The sequence below is a fragment of the Ranitomeya variabilis genome, chromosome 5 (assembly GCF_051348905.1).
Source record: "Ranitomeya variabilis isolate aRanVar5 chromosome 5, aRanVar5.hap1, whole genome shotgun sequence".
Classification (NCBI taxonomy): domain Eukaryota; kingdom Metazoa; phylum Chordata; class Amphibia; order Anura; family Dendrobatidae; genus Ranitomeya; species Ranitomeya variabilis.
The window spans coordinates 481207222-481222365 of NC_135236.1; the positions used below are offsets into that span (position 1 = coordinate 481207222).

The window sequence follows — 15144 nt, forward strand, 5'->3', positions numbered from 1 at the left end:
GGTCTCCGTGTGACTGCAGCTCGCCCTGTAGTCTGTGAGCAGCCGTAGCCTGGTTGTCTCCAGCTCAGGGTTGTTCACTGCGTCATACCGCCAAATCAATTTTCATTTTGTTTTAAGTAGTGCAGGCTGCTGCACATTTTTTCAAAAAATTCCTATTAGTGTCTTTCCACCCGTCTCCAGCTAATTTGTGGAAAAACACTACATAGGATAACGTAGAGGAGGGTTTTTGGGCCTTGCAGCGCCGTTTACGTCTGTCTGCACGGTCTCCGTGTGATTGCAGCTCTATCTGTTGTCAGTTCAGCCCCCAAAAAATAAATAAATAATAAAGTTCACCAAACACACCAGTTACACCACTTTACATTTGTGTAGGCCACATTAGCTCATATTAAAGTCTAGTCCACACTTTAGAAAATTAGTGTTTCTTATACCTGTTAGGAGGAATTGTTCAGGAATAAGCACACAAAGCCGTTCTTACTTTTCTGCTTATCTTTATCAGTCAACCAAGATGAAGAAGGCAGTGAGTAAGGCACGTGGGCGTGGGCGAGGGCGCGGAGCAGGGAGGGGACGTGGGGATTCTGTGCCTGCTGCGGGCACCGGTGACTCATCAGCACCCACATTCACCAGGCAACAGTCGTTCATGCGCAGCTTTGTGTCAGAGCGCCGTACACCGCTGCTGCGTGAAGAACAAATTGAAGCCGTTGTCGGATGGATGGCAGCTAATGCATCAACTTCAATTAGTGCCACATCCTCTCAGACACAGAGCACTGGAGAGCAGCCATCTGTCTCTTCACCACCTGCCAAATTGCCCAGGCAGACAGAGAGCCCTGGACAGGAGCCGTCTCTACTTCTGTTCTCTGAATCTCTTGGCTTGGAAACAGGGGGCCAGCCAAGCAGCATTGGAGAAATGGAAGAAGAGGCAGGGTGCAGTGATGCCCAACAGCTTTTTCTCTCTTCCTCTGAAGAGGCGGGTGGGCCAGTGGCTCCGGTCACCACATCGCAGGCCGCATCAGCTGATGATGACACTCAGGTGCCACTTACTGGTGCGTGCTCTGCTGCTGAGACTACCCAGGAGGAGCAGTTGGGGGCAGAGGGTAGTGTAGATGACGAGGTCCTTGACCCATCTTGGCGTGAGGGACAGGAAGGTGGTGGGAGCAGCTCTGAGGACGAGATTCCCCGTACGGCCCAAAGAGGGAGAGGGAGGGGGAAGACTGCGGATCCTGCAGCCTCCGCTTTGGCACCCGTTAGGAGCATGTCTCTTCCAAAAGCCAAAAAGGGCGCTCCCAAGACTTGCAGTGCCTGGTCCATTTTTGACACAGTTGCAGATGACATTTGCTATGTCAGATGCAAGGTGTGTCATCAAAAAGTCAAAAGAGGTCGAAATGTCAGCAACCTCAATACCTCCAACATGTGGAAACATGTGCGCAACAGGCACCCGGCGGAGTTAGAAAAACACACTGAAGAGCTAGGCCAACCAACAGCGGCAGCTACCACCTCTTCAGCTCGTGTTGCCTCTTCCTCTAGCTCACACGCAGCTGGTTCGGCTTCCTCCCAGGATCGCCGTGGAAGAACCTCTGGCCCTGTTGTCCAGAGACCCGCTGTAATTCCCACCGCAGCACCACTTTCCCAGTCATCCACACACTCCCAGCCCAGTCTACAGCCATCGGTAGTACAGGCATGGGAGAAAAGGCGGCCTTTCTCGTCAAACCACCCACGAGCACAGGCTCTGACTGCAGGCATTGCCAAACTTCTTTCACTGGAAATGCTGTCATTCAGGCTGGTGGAGACTGACAGCTTCCGTGACTTGATGTCATTGGCAGTCCCACAGTACAATGTGCCCAGCCGCTTTTACTTCAGCAGGCAAGCCGTCCCTGCTCTGCACAAGCATGTGGAGGGACACATAAAACACGCGCTACTGAACGCCGTCAGTAGCAAGGTCCACCTCACCACCGATGCGTGGACCAGTCAACATGGACAGGGGCGATACCTTTCCCTCACTGCCCATTGGGTTAATGTCGTTGAGCCGGGTACAGACCGTGCGAGTGGCGCAGGACGTGTCCTGCCCACTCCAAGGATTGCAGGAATCCATTCTGTACGCATTGACTCCTCCTCTTACACCAGTTCCTCAGAATCATCGCTGCAGGAGCCGTCACAGTCCACCTCCACATGGACCTGTGATGAACGTGTACCTGTTACGACCGACATGAGCACAGCCGTGGCCAAACGTCAACAGGCCGTCTTGAAATTAATTTTTTGGGGGAATCGTAGCCACACAGCGCAGGAGCTCTGGAATGCCATCAAGCAGGAGAGCGATGTGTGGTTTGTGCCAGCGAATCTCCAGCCAGGCATGGTAGTGTGTGATAATGGCCGAAATCTGGTGGCAGCTCTGGGCCTCGGCAACCTCACTCACATCCCATGTCTGGCACATGTGCTCAATTTGGTCGTGCAGAGCTTTTTGAGGGACTATCCGGATCTTGATGCACTGCTGCACAAGGTCCGCCTAGAGTGTGCTCACTTGCGGCGTTCCAGCACGGCAAAAGCGCGCATTGCGGCTCTGCAGCGCCGACACCGCCTGCCGGAACATCGCATCATATGTGACCTACCTACCAGGTGGAATTCCACGTTACATATGTTGGAGCGGTTGTGTGAGCAGCAGCAAGCTGTAATGGAGTACTAGCTGCTTCAGGCGCAAAGAAGTCGCAGTCAGCGCCGTACAGACTTCACAACCACAGAGTGGGCCACTATGAATGACGTCTGCCAGGTTTTGCGTCCCTTTGATTATTCCACGCGGATGGCGAATGCAGATGATGCACTAGTCAGCATGACTGTCCCCCTTATCTGCCTGCTTGAAAAATCACTGCAAGCGCTAAGGGATGATGTTGTGGAAGAGGTGGAGGATGAGGATTCACCATTTCCATCATCTTCTGGACAGTCAGCGCCACGTGGTTCCTCACAAACGCGTAGGCAGGGGACAGTTTGTGAGGAGGATGAGGAGGAGTCAATGGAGGAGGAAGACATCCGTCCAGAGGAGGGAGTTACCGAATTGTCCAGTACTCAGTGTGTACAGCGAGGGTGGGGTGATGACGAGCGGGCAGAGACCACGCCTCCAGCAGGGGACAGCGTTTCTTGGGCAGTTGGCAGTCTGCAGCACATGGTGGATTACATGCTGCAGTGCCTGAGAAACAACCGCCGCATCGCCCACATTCTCAACATGTCTGATTATTGGGTGTTCACCCTCCTCGATCCTCGCTACCGGGACAACGTAGAAAGCCTCATCACACCGTTGAACCGGGAGCGAAAAATGCGGGAGTACCAAGACACACTGGTCAGTTCCATCATCTTCTCCATTCCAACTGAGAGAAGTGCTGCTACTGCATTCCAAAGCAGCTCAGTGCGTCCAGGCAGTGGTGGAGGCTCTGCACAAAGAGGGAGCAGAAGCAGTGCCTCTGCCCAAGGCAAGACCAGTATGGCCCAACTGTGGCACAGTTTTCTGTGCCCCCCACAAAAGTCTACACCATCACAGACGGCTCCAGTCAGCAGGAGGCAACGGTTCCGTCAGATGGTGACAGACTACATGTCTTGCCCTCTTGCTGTACTCCCAGACGGCTCTTCCCCTTTCAAGTTTTGGGTCTCAAAGCTGGATACATGGCCAGAGCTAAGCCAGTATGCATTGGAGGTGCTGTCTTGCCCTGCGGCCAGTGTATTATCGGAACGTGTCTTTAGTGCTGCAGGTGGTGTACTAACTGACCGTCGCATGCGACTATCCTCCGATAACGTTGACCGGCTTACTTTCCTGAAAATGAACAAGGCCTGGATCTCGCAGGAATTTGCCACTCCTCCTCCTGATTAAATAATTAGGTCACTGTATACGTTATCCAGGTCTCCTGTTGTGTTCATCTTTCTACCACCTGAACTTAAATTCCTGTGCTCCAACACCGCCAGTTGAGGCTCAGAAGTGCCGTCTGCACAGTCAAAACATACGACCCAGTGTTATTGGGTTTCAGTAACGTCAGCTGATCCCCAGCTGTGTAGCCGGCAATGTGTCATGCGACCGCCACGCTGACACAACAACTGAAATGTAAGGGAATCTGTCCCCCCCCCAAGGCGTTTGTTACTGAAAGAGCCACCTTGTGCAGCATTACTGCTGCACAAGGAAAAGGTAGCTATTTTGGTTTAGCTCCTTGCACACGCAGAACTTAACACTTATAAAATGTGTCCACTGATACCGTAAAACCGTCCCGGAGGTGGGACTTTCCTTCGTAATATGACGCAGCACAGCCGTCATTCCTACCCCCCCGGCGCCGCGCCCCAGCTCCTCAGCGTTGTTTGATTCCGTCCCGGAGCCTGCGCTGTTATGTTATCCCGTGGCCAGGCACACTTAGCGCTGCCCGTCTTCTGGCATCATTTGGTGTCAGGATGGCTGCGCCTGTGCGGCCGCGCTGGCCGAGAGCCCGCCTCGCAGTGTCTTCTGATTTAATCCCACTGGGGGCCTGGGATCCATGGACATGCGCAGTGCATATCTGAACCTCCACCTCTCACTCATCTCCCTATGGCTTCTTCAGACTGTTCGGTGTCAGCTGGTCCCTAATAGCATGCCACGGCCGTGACACCGCACAATCTGAAGAAGCCATAGGGAGGGGAGTGAGAGGAGAGGATATGCACTGCACATGTCCATGGATCCCAGGCCCCCAGTGGGATTAAATCAGAAGACACTGCGAGGCGGGCTCTCGGCCAGCGCGGCCGCACAGGCGCAGCCATCCTGACACCAAATGATGTCAGAAGACGGGCAGCGCTAAGTGTGCCTGGCCACGGGATAACATAACAGCGCAGGCTCCGGGACGGAATCAAACAACGCTGAGGAGCCGGGGCGCGGCGCCGGGGGGGTAGGAATGACGGCTGTGCTGCGTCATATTATGAAGGAAAGTCCCACCTCCGGGACGGTTTCACGGTTTCAGGGGACACATTTTATAAGTGTTTAGTTCTGTGTTTGCAAGGAGCATGATGAAAAGAGCCACCTTTTCCTTTTGCATCTTTTGTGCTGCACAAGCTGGCTCTTTCAGCTACAAACGCCGTGGGGGGGGTTAAAGGTTCCCTTTCGACTTTCTCAGGCTTCGGCCTACATTGTGTTCCTCTGCTTTTCCACCTGTCCCTGGGCTCCAACACCGCCAGTTGCCGTCCAGAAGTGCTGTACGCACAGTCAACAGTCGCTCCTCTGTTATTGGGGTTCAGTAACGTCAGCTGTTCCCCTGCTGTGTGTGTGGCAATCCCTCCTACCTCCTCCACCTCCCCCTCCTGTCCCTGGGCTCCAACACCGCCAGTTGCCGTCCAGAAGTGCTGTACGCACAGAGCCAAACACCTCGCCAATGTGTTATTGGGGTTCAGCACCGCCAGCTGTTCCCCTGCTGTGTATACGGCAACGTGTACTGCGACCGCCACGCAGGCACAACAAGTTACATTTAAGGGAACCTGTCCCCCCCCCCCAGGCGTTTGTTACTGAAGGAGCCACCTTGTGCAGCAGTAATGAATGATGCAAAGGGAAAAAGTGCCTCTTTTCGTGGTGCTCCTTGCACATGCTCAACCTAACACTTATGAAATGTGTCCCCTCACAGCGTTAAACCGTCCGGTAGGTGGAACTTTCCTTTGTCGTGTGACGCAGCACAGCCATCAGTTTTACCCCCTTGGCGCCGTGCGCCGCCTCCTCAGCGTTGTTTGAATCTGTCCCAGAGCCTGCGCTGTTAGGTTAGCCCTTGGCCATGCACACATTTTGCGCTGCCCGTCTTCTGACATCATTTGGTGTCAGGCTGGCTGCGCCTGTGCGGGTGCGCTGGCCGAGATCCCGCCTCGCAGTGTCGTCTAATGTAATCCCACCGCGGGCCTGGGATCCGTGGCCATGCGCAGTGCATATCTGAACCTCCACCTCTCACTCATCTCCCTATGGCTTCTTCAGACTGTTCGGTGTCAGCTGGTCCCTAATACCATGCCACGGCCATGACACCGCACAGTCTGAAGAAGCCGTAGGGAGGGGAGTGAGAGGCGAGGATATGCACTGCGCATGGCCACGGATCCCAGGCCCGCGGTGGGATTACATTAGACGACACTGCGAGGCGGGATCTCGGCCATCGCACCCGCACAGGCGCAGCCAGCCTGACACCAAATGATGTCAGAAAACACCAGCCAATGTGTCAGTGGGGTTCAGCACCGCCAGCTGTTCCCCTGCTGTGCAGCCGGCAACGTGTCCTGCAACAGCCACGCAGGCACAACAGACCCAAAGCTGCCGCCAGTGCAGGCTTCGGCCTACACTCTGCTCCCTCTCCTCCTCCTGCTGACCCCGGGCTCCAACACCGCCAGTTTGGGCCCGGTACTGCTAGCTGCACAGAGAAAAACACCAGCCAATGTGTCAGTGGGGTTCAGCACCGCCAGCTGTTCCCCTGCTGTGCAGCCGGCAACGTGTCCTGCAACAGCCACGCAGGCACAACAGACCCAAAGCTGCCGCCAGTGCAGGCTTCGGCCTACACTCTGCTCCATCTCCTCCTCCTGCTGACCCCGGGCTCTAACACCGCCAGTTGGGGCCCGGTACTGCTAGCTGCACAGAGAAAAACACCAGCCAATGTGTCAGTGGGGTTCAGCACCGCCAGCTGTTCCCCTGCTGTGCAGCCGGCATCGTGTCCTGCAAAAGCCACGCAGACACAAGAACTGAAATTGAAGGGAACCTGTCCCCCCTCCCCCAGGCGTTTGTACGTTTTTAAGGCCACCTTGTACAGCGGTAATGCTGCATGTGTGCAAGGTGGCTCATAAACGTATTCTCCTCGCACATGTGGAACTGAAAACACGTCTGAAATGTGTCCTCTGTGTGACCATTTAACCGTCCCGGGGGTGTGACTTTCCTTTGTAATGACACGCTGCAACCCCCTTGGTAGCGCTGCCCGTCTTCTGGCATCATTGTTTGGCTGCCTGCGCCTCTGCGGCCGCCCTGACCCACACAACGCCCCTCGGTGTCTTATTTCTTGGGACTGCGAGGGTGTGTTTGATGGGCATGAGCAGTGCATCAGTTCGCCTGTCCCTCATCTCCTTCCGCCTTCTTCAGACTGTGCGGCTTCATGGCCGTGGCATGCGATAAGGGATCAGCTGACGCCGCACAGTCTGCAGCGGGTGTAAGGACCCGAGTGCGAGAGGCGAACATATGTGCTGCGCCAGGCCATGAATCACAGCCCCGCAGTGTTTTAACAATGTTAAGACACCGCGGGGCTGGGATTCATGGTCATCGCGAACCGCACCGGCCGACATTAAATCAGGTCAGAAGATGGGCAGCGCTAACAGCGCTAGGCCAGGGGACAACACGACAGCGCAGACTCCTGTACAGCAAATAACAACGCTCAGGAGGCTGCACCCAGCACCAAGGTGGGATTCTTGACATCTGTGCTGCGTCTCATTACAAAGGGAACTCGCGCCTCCAACACAGTTTGACTGTATAAAGGGCTAAATGTTATACGTGTTCCATTCAGCGTGTGCAAGGAGCCAAATTAAAAGAGCAACCTTTGACTTGTGCAGCACTACTGCTGCATAAGCTGTGGCTCTTCTACTTTGTAACCCCTGAGGGGGGGTTAAAGGTTACCTTTGAAATCGGTTCGATTAGGCTTCGGCCTACACTCTGCTCCCCCTGCAGAGCCCGGGCTCCAACACCGCCAGTTGGGGCCCGGTACTGCTAGCTGCACAGAGAAAAACACCAGCCAATGTGTCAGTGGGGTTCAGCACCGCCAGCTGTTCCCCTGCTGTGCAGCCGGCAACGTGTCCTGCAACAGCCACGCAGGCACAACAGACCCAAAGCTGCCGCCAGTGCAGGCTTCGGCCTACACTCTGCTCCCTCTCCTCCTCCTGCTGACCCCGGGCTCCAACACCGCCAGTTGGGGCCCGGTACTGCTAGCTGCACAGAGAAAAACACCAGCCAATGTGTCAGTGGGGTTCAGCACCGCCAGCTGTTCCCCTGCTGTGCAGCCGGCAACGTGTCCTGCAACAGCCACGCAGACACTTGCTCTTGTACCTTCTGCTCCCCATCCTGGTTCCAGTACCGTCAGCTGGTTCCGGGCAGAGCCTTTGGCTTAGGTGCCTCCCTCTGGGTATCCGAGTTCCACCAACGTCAGGTGGTCCTTGGTAGTGCTTTCAGGCACGGGTACCTCCTGCTTAGTAATCGGGTTCCAGTAACGTCAGCTGGTCCTCGGTAGTTCCATTGGCTCTTGGAACTTCGGCTACCCATCCGGGTTCCAGCACCGTCAGCTGGTTCTCGGCAGTGTCTTTTGCTGTTGTACCTTCTGCTCCCCATCCTGGTTCCAGTACCGTCAGCTGGTTCCGGGCAGAGCCTTTGGCTTAGGTGCCTCCCTCTGGGTATCCGAGTTCCACCAACGTCAGGTGGTCCTTGGTAGTGCTTTCAGGCACGGGTACCTCCTGCTTAGTAACCGGGTTCCAGTAATGTCAGCTGGTCCTCGGTCGTTCCATTGGCTCTTGGACCTTCGGGTAGCCATCCGAGTTCCAGTTCCATCAGCTGGTTCTCGGCATTTTCTCAGCCTTCTTGTACCTTCTGCTACATTTCCAAGTTCAAGAGACTAATCACGATGACCCGGAAGACCACCCCTAAGATGACGACGACACCAGAGATGACAACCACCGTGATGACGACGACCCTGGAGACGATGACCCTGAAGACCACCCCGATGACGACGACCCTGAAGACCACCCCAATGACGACGACCCCGGAGACGACGACCCTGGAGACGACGACGACCTGGAAGACCGAGAAGCAGAAGAACAAGAGGCTGCAGAACAAAGAGCAGAAGAACATTAAGCATAACACTAAATATCAGAGCAAAAAATATTATCTAAATTATAAGCAGAAGAAGACTAAGCAGTGTATGGGGGTGAGTCCGTTCCTCCTCGTGGTGCCCCTGGATAAAGCCTGATGCTGCAGGCCAAACTGAACGCGGACAAATGTAACTGTTTTGTGACAGGCAGAACGGAAGGTGTAATCTTCAAACTTTTATAGATAACAACTACGGCAATGCCTGTCACAAATAAGAATATGATGAAGAAGTAGAATATGAAGAAGATAATAGTAAAATAAAAAGAATATGAACAATGTAACCAAAAAAATAATAGGTAGAAGATGAAGAAGAAGATGAATAAGGTGAAGAAGTTGATGTCAAAGAAGCTGATGATGAGGATAATGAAGAAGAAAGTGTGGGAGAAGTAAAAAAGAAGGTGAAGGGCGTGGAAGTAGTGAAACATCAATATCTGACAAAATAAAAAAAAAATGAACATAGTCAAAATCTTTCTAACGCCGAACGTCATAAAAAAAAAAAAAAAATCCTGCTATTCTATTAGATTGGGCTAAACCTCTGTGCCTTTAATGTCTCCGCCACGTCCCCCAATACATCCTACATTATTCTTAGTTGTTTTCCTTCATGTAGAATGAACCTACAAGTTTATAAAGGGTTTATTTTAATTCCGATATTTTCGTCCCATTGACTTGCATTGGGATCGGGTATCGGTATCGGATTAGATCCGATATTTTGACGGTATCGGCCGATACTTTCCGATACCGATACTTTCCGATATCGGAAAGTATCGCTCAACACTAGTGGTGAGTGCCGCTTTCCTCCATTTTTCGTTCTTTCTTTTATATATTTCTAAGTAACCTGCAGAATAGCAAGCCCGAATACAACTTGTAATTATCTTGATCTAAAGATGGTATAATCAGTAGAAACTGTATTAAAACTTTCACCACTTCTGTAAAGAGAACATACCATGAACATCTATGGTAATTAAGGCACCAAGAGTAATACGCTCCATTTTTGTTAAACTTCCTCTCACGAGATTAACAATGTCTTCAATTTGCTCACTGCATTTTTTCAGAATTCTTTGTAGACCTTTGTTTCCTACTAAAGCCTGAAAATAAGAGAACAAAAAAGAAACAATAAATATATAAATTATAATATAATTTAATGATTTTTGGCAAATTATTGTACAGTATTTTTTTTATGTAGGGGTCAAAATAAAAATAATTTTAATAAGAAACTTGGAAAGTTTGTATTAATGCTGAGATCTTTTGTAAATTAAGTTTTTTACCCAGTCTTAGAAAAATACAGATGTAGTCTTCCAAACACAACAGAGCATATGTCCACATCATCTGCCATTGAGTGGATTAGCTATGGATTTTGCCATGGTTAAAAAACTGTTGCGACAAATGTGTGCAATAGTGTATAACAAATTTTTCCTCTCTGGACATTAACTGTTGGAAGGATATGAAGTAAAATACAAATGGTAGAAGAATCTAACTGACTCTTTCCTGATTCTGAGATTCATGTTTTGGCTTCTCAAAAATGTTTCATCCAAACAAAGAATTCCTCCTTTCTACTACTAATTATATCACACCAATTTAAGCAAAATATTTATTCAAGCCTGCATCTGCAGTTTGTTTTAAATCCCCCCAAGAAACTATAATTGCTATTTAAAAAAAATAATTTATACAGGGTTGCTTTCAAGCAAATTACCACCTGTTAAGTTACATGTTTTCATACTATTTCTATTGTTGAAATAATATAAAAGTTATGCATTGTTACATACTTACATTATTGCACAGCTACATAGGTTGAAAAAAGACACAGATCCGTCAAGTTCAACCTTTCTCCACCAGTTATAGATTTTCTATTATGAGTATATGTAACACACAATGCCATTTGTTGGGAGAAAAGCATCCAGCCCATTTTTAAATGCTGATAAAATATATGCTATTACTAAATCTTACGGTAAGGTATTTCACAGTCTGACTGCTCTAAGTGTGAACCCATTCCAGTTTAGCTGCAGGGAGTGCCTTTCCACCACATGAAACTAATTCCTCTATTGCATAATCTTTGAAATAAATATGTCCTTTGTATTGACAACATATATATTCATACATATAAATGAGAATGAGATTTTTCTAAGCTAAACAAACCTATATTTTTCATCCATATTATAAGAGAGGCATTCTATCCCATGTAATAGTATAATTGGTTATAATATCTGATCTATAATGATATATAAAATAGCAAAAAACAATAAATATTAAAATATAGAAAAGTCAATTTTTCTAACTCCTTTTGCGATTAATTTTCTTCCTACCATTTTTCCAAGTTATTTTTTTTTTTTTTTGGAATGACACAATTCATTATATCATACAGATAGTGTTGAGCATTCCGATACCGCAAGTATCGGGTATCGGCCGATACTTGCGGTATCGGAATTCCGATACCGAGATCCGATACTTTTGTGGTATCGGGAATCGGAATCGGAACTTTTCAGTGTATGGTTCCCAGGGTCTGAAGGAGAGGAAACTCTCCTTCAGGCCCTGGGATCCATATGAATGTGTAAAATAAAGAATTAAAATAAAAAATATTGATATACTCACCTGTCCGGAGGCCCCTGGACATCACCGCTGGTAACCGGCAGCCTTCTTTGTTTAAAATGAGCGCGTTCAGCACCTTCCATGACGTCACGGCTTCTGATTGGTCGCGTGCCGCTCATGTGACCGCCACGCGACCAATCACAAGCCGCGACGTCATCCCTCAGGTCCTAAATTCCCTTCTAGGAATTTAGGACCTGAGGGATGACGTCACGACTTCTGATTGGTCGCGTGGCGGTCACATGAGAGGCACGCGACCAATCAGAAGCCGTGACGCCATGGAAGGTGCTGAACGTGCTCATTTTAAGCAAAGAAGGCTGCCGGTTCACAGGGGTAAGGTCCAGGCTGCATCGGAGAGGTGAATATATCTATATTTTTTATTTTAATTCTTTATTTTACACATTCATATGGATCCCAGGGCCTGAAGGAGAGTTTCCTCTCCTTCAGACCCTGGGAACCATCAGGGATACCTTCCGATACTTGAGTCCCATTGACTTGTATTGGTATCGGGTATCGGTATCGGATCAGATCCGATACTTTGCCGGTATCGGCCGATACTTTCCGATACCGATACTTTCAAGTATCGGACAGTATCGCTCAACACTACATACAGTTTACTGGAAAATGGGAGAACTATGATTGTCCAGGTCAATATGATAATGACAGTTCAGTTATGGAATAAATCTCAGAAATTAATTTAAAAAAAATTGTGTGAGTCGCTTTTTTCCAAGACCCGTAACATTTTTATTTTACAGTCAATTGAGCTGTATGCAGGGGGCTTGTTTTTTAGCATAGTGACCTGATGTTTTTATTGATACTTTTTGGGTAAATTAAAAAAAAGACAGGTAAAATAGCATGATAAAGGCTAATAACATAATGAAAACACAATAACATAGAAGAAAGAAATATAGCCAAATGATGTATATAAATGCAAAAAACCAGAGATAGTGAATCAGAATATGGGAAGCTCATTATTTGTATAAGTAGGGCATTTTCAAGATAAGCACCTATCAAATGTGATGTATTCACAATAAACTTATGACTAATATGCACTTTTAGTATTACCTCTGAATTTACCTATGGTAGTTGAACTTTAGTCATAATCACTAGTGTTTTATTCTATTGGTCTTTCATCACAGTATGTATTTTGATTGTCAATGTTTTTACATGTAATTACCACTTTTGACACAACATTATTTACCATATAATTGTCTAAGAGTCACTTCCGTCCTTCTGTCTGTCTGTCTTGGATATTCATTAGTCATGACCTCTGTCTGTCATGGAATCCAAGTCGCTAATTGGTCGTGGCAAAACGCCCACGACCATTGCCAATGCCAATCAGTGATGGCCACAGTCCGGTGGCAATATGGCCGCTCTTTCCTCCCCGCAGTCAGTGCCCGCTCCATACTCCCCTCCAGTCATCCAGTCAGCCCTCACACAGGGTTAATGCCAGCGTTACCGGAGCGCGGTGTAACGCACTCCGGTTACGCAGCTATTAACCCTGTGTGACCAAGTTTTTACTATTGATGCTGTGTATGCTGCTTCAATAGTAAAACGATCTAATGTTACAAATAATAATATAAAAAAAACCTTATTCTCATCCTCCAACGTCACGTCCTGTCCGCTGGCAGGTTCCGGTGATAAGGGAGAAGGACCTGCCATGACATCACGGTCATATGACCGCGACGTCATCACAGGTACTGCACGCCAGCACGAGAAGGACCTGCCATGATGTCACGGTCATGTGACGCAACATCATCACAGGCCCTGCGCTCATAGTCATACCAACCCTGGGACCGGAAGCTGCCGCGTGCACCGTACACAGGAGCCAGGACTAAGGTGAGTATATGTTTATTTTTTATTTTATGTCACTGGCCAATATACTACATTACTGGGCAATATACTACGTGGCTGACCAATATACTACATACTACGTGGCTTTGCAATATACTACATGACTGGGTAATATACTACGTTGCTGGGCAATATACTGCGTGGCTGGGCAATATACTACGTAACTGGGCAATATACTATGTAACTGGGCAATATACTACAAAGCTGGGCAATATACTATGTCGCTGGGCTATATACTACGTCGATGGGCAATATACTATGTGGCTGGGCAATATACTACATTGCTGGACAATATACTACATGGCTGACCAATATAATGTGTAACTGGGCAATATACTATGTAACTGGGCAATATACTACGTAACTGGGCAATATAATATGTGGCTGACCAATATACTACATACTACGTGGCTGTGCATTATACTACATGGCTGTGCAATATACTACGTAGCTGGACAATATACTAGGTGGCTGGGCAACATACTACGTGGCTGGGCAATATACTACATAACTGGGCAATATACTACGTAACTGGGCAATATACTACAAAGCTGAGAAATTGTTATGATCCCTAGTGGCTGAGGATCACAAATAGATCAGCAAGTGATTAAACTAAGGATGAGCTCTAGGGAGATGGTAACTGGACTGATTGCAAATCTGAACCTATCCAAAACAACTAGAGGTAGCCGGTGAACGTGCCTAAAAAATTCCTAGACGTCTCGAGCCAGCCTGAGGAACTAGCTACCCCTAAAGAGAAAGAAAGACCTCGCTTGCCTCCAGAGAAATAATCCCCAAAGATATAGAAGCCCCCAACAAATATTAACGGTGAAGTAAGAAGAAGGCACATACATAGGGATGAAATCAGATTCAGCAAAAGAGGCCCACTAGTACTAGAAAGCAGAAAATAGAGCAGGGGTCTATGCGATCAATAAAAAACCCTTACAAAATATCCATCCTGAGATTTCAAGAACCCACACACCAACTAACGGTGTGTGGGGAGAAACTCAGCCCACTACAGCAACCAGCAAGCGAGGGAATTACATTTTAGCAAGCTGGAACAGAAAACATGATAAACACTGCTGATCAAAAAATGAGCAAACAAAACTTAGCTTATCCTGGATGGACTGGGAGCAAGGTAGTCAGAAGGAATCTGAGTAGCACTGATTACATCGACAGCCGGCAACAAGTGGAAGTAAAACAGAGCTATATAGGAACCTCCCAGAGGATAACGAACCAGCTGATAGCCAGAGACCAGCAGGATAACAGGCAAGCCACCAGGGGGAGCCCAAAGCAAAAGTCACACCATACCACCAGTGACCACAAGAGGGAGCCTGAACACAGAGTTCACAACAGTACCCCCCTTGAGGAGGGGTCACCGAACCCTCATGAAAACCACCAGGGCGATCAGGATGAGCCACATGGAAGGCACGAACCAAATCGGCTGCATGAACATCAGAGGCGACAACCCAAGAATTATCCTCCTGACCATAGCCCTTCCATTTAACCAAATACTGGAGCCTCTGTCTAGAAATACGAGAATCCAAGATCTTCTCCACCACGTATTCCAATTCTCCCTCAACCAGCACCGGGGCAGGAGGCTCAACCGGAGGAACCACAGGCACCACATACCTCCGCAACAACAAGCGATGGAACACATTATGAATAGCAAATGATGCTGGGAGGTCCAGATGAAATTACACAGGGCCAAGGACTTCCAGAATCTTATAAGGACCGATAAACGGAGGCTTGAACTTAGGAGAGGAGACCTTCATAGGAACGAAGCGAGAAGACAACCACACCAAGTCCCCAACGCAAAGTCGGGGACCCACACAGCGACGGCGGTTGGCAAAGAGCTGAGCCTT

General features: G+C 48.9%; 1 protein-coding gene across 1 annotated transcript in view; it reads right to left on the bottom strand.

Annotated features, from left to right (window-relative positions):
- Window positions 1–15144, bottom strand: part of LOC143775062 (dynein axonemal heavy chain 3-like) — a 2972411-nt gene that overhangs the window by 1925310 nt on the left and 1031957 nt on the right. Inside the window, exon 29 of the mRNA XM_077262897.1 lies at window positions 9792–9933. Coding sequence (XP_077119012.1) covers window positions 9792–9933 — 142 coding nt within the window. The remainder of the gene's footprint in view (window positions 1–9791; window positions 9934–15144) is intronic.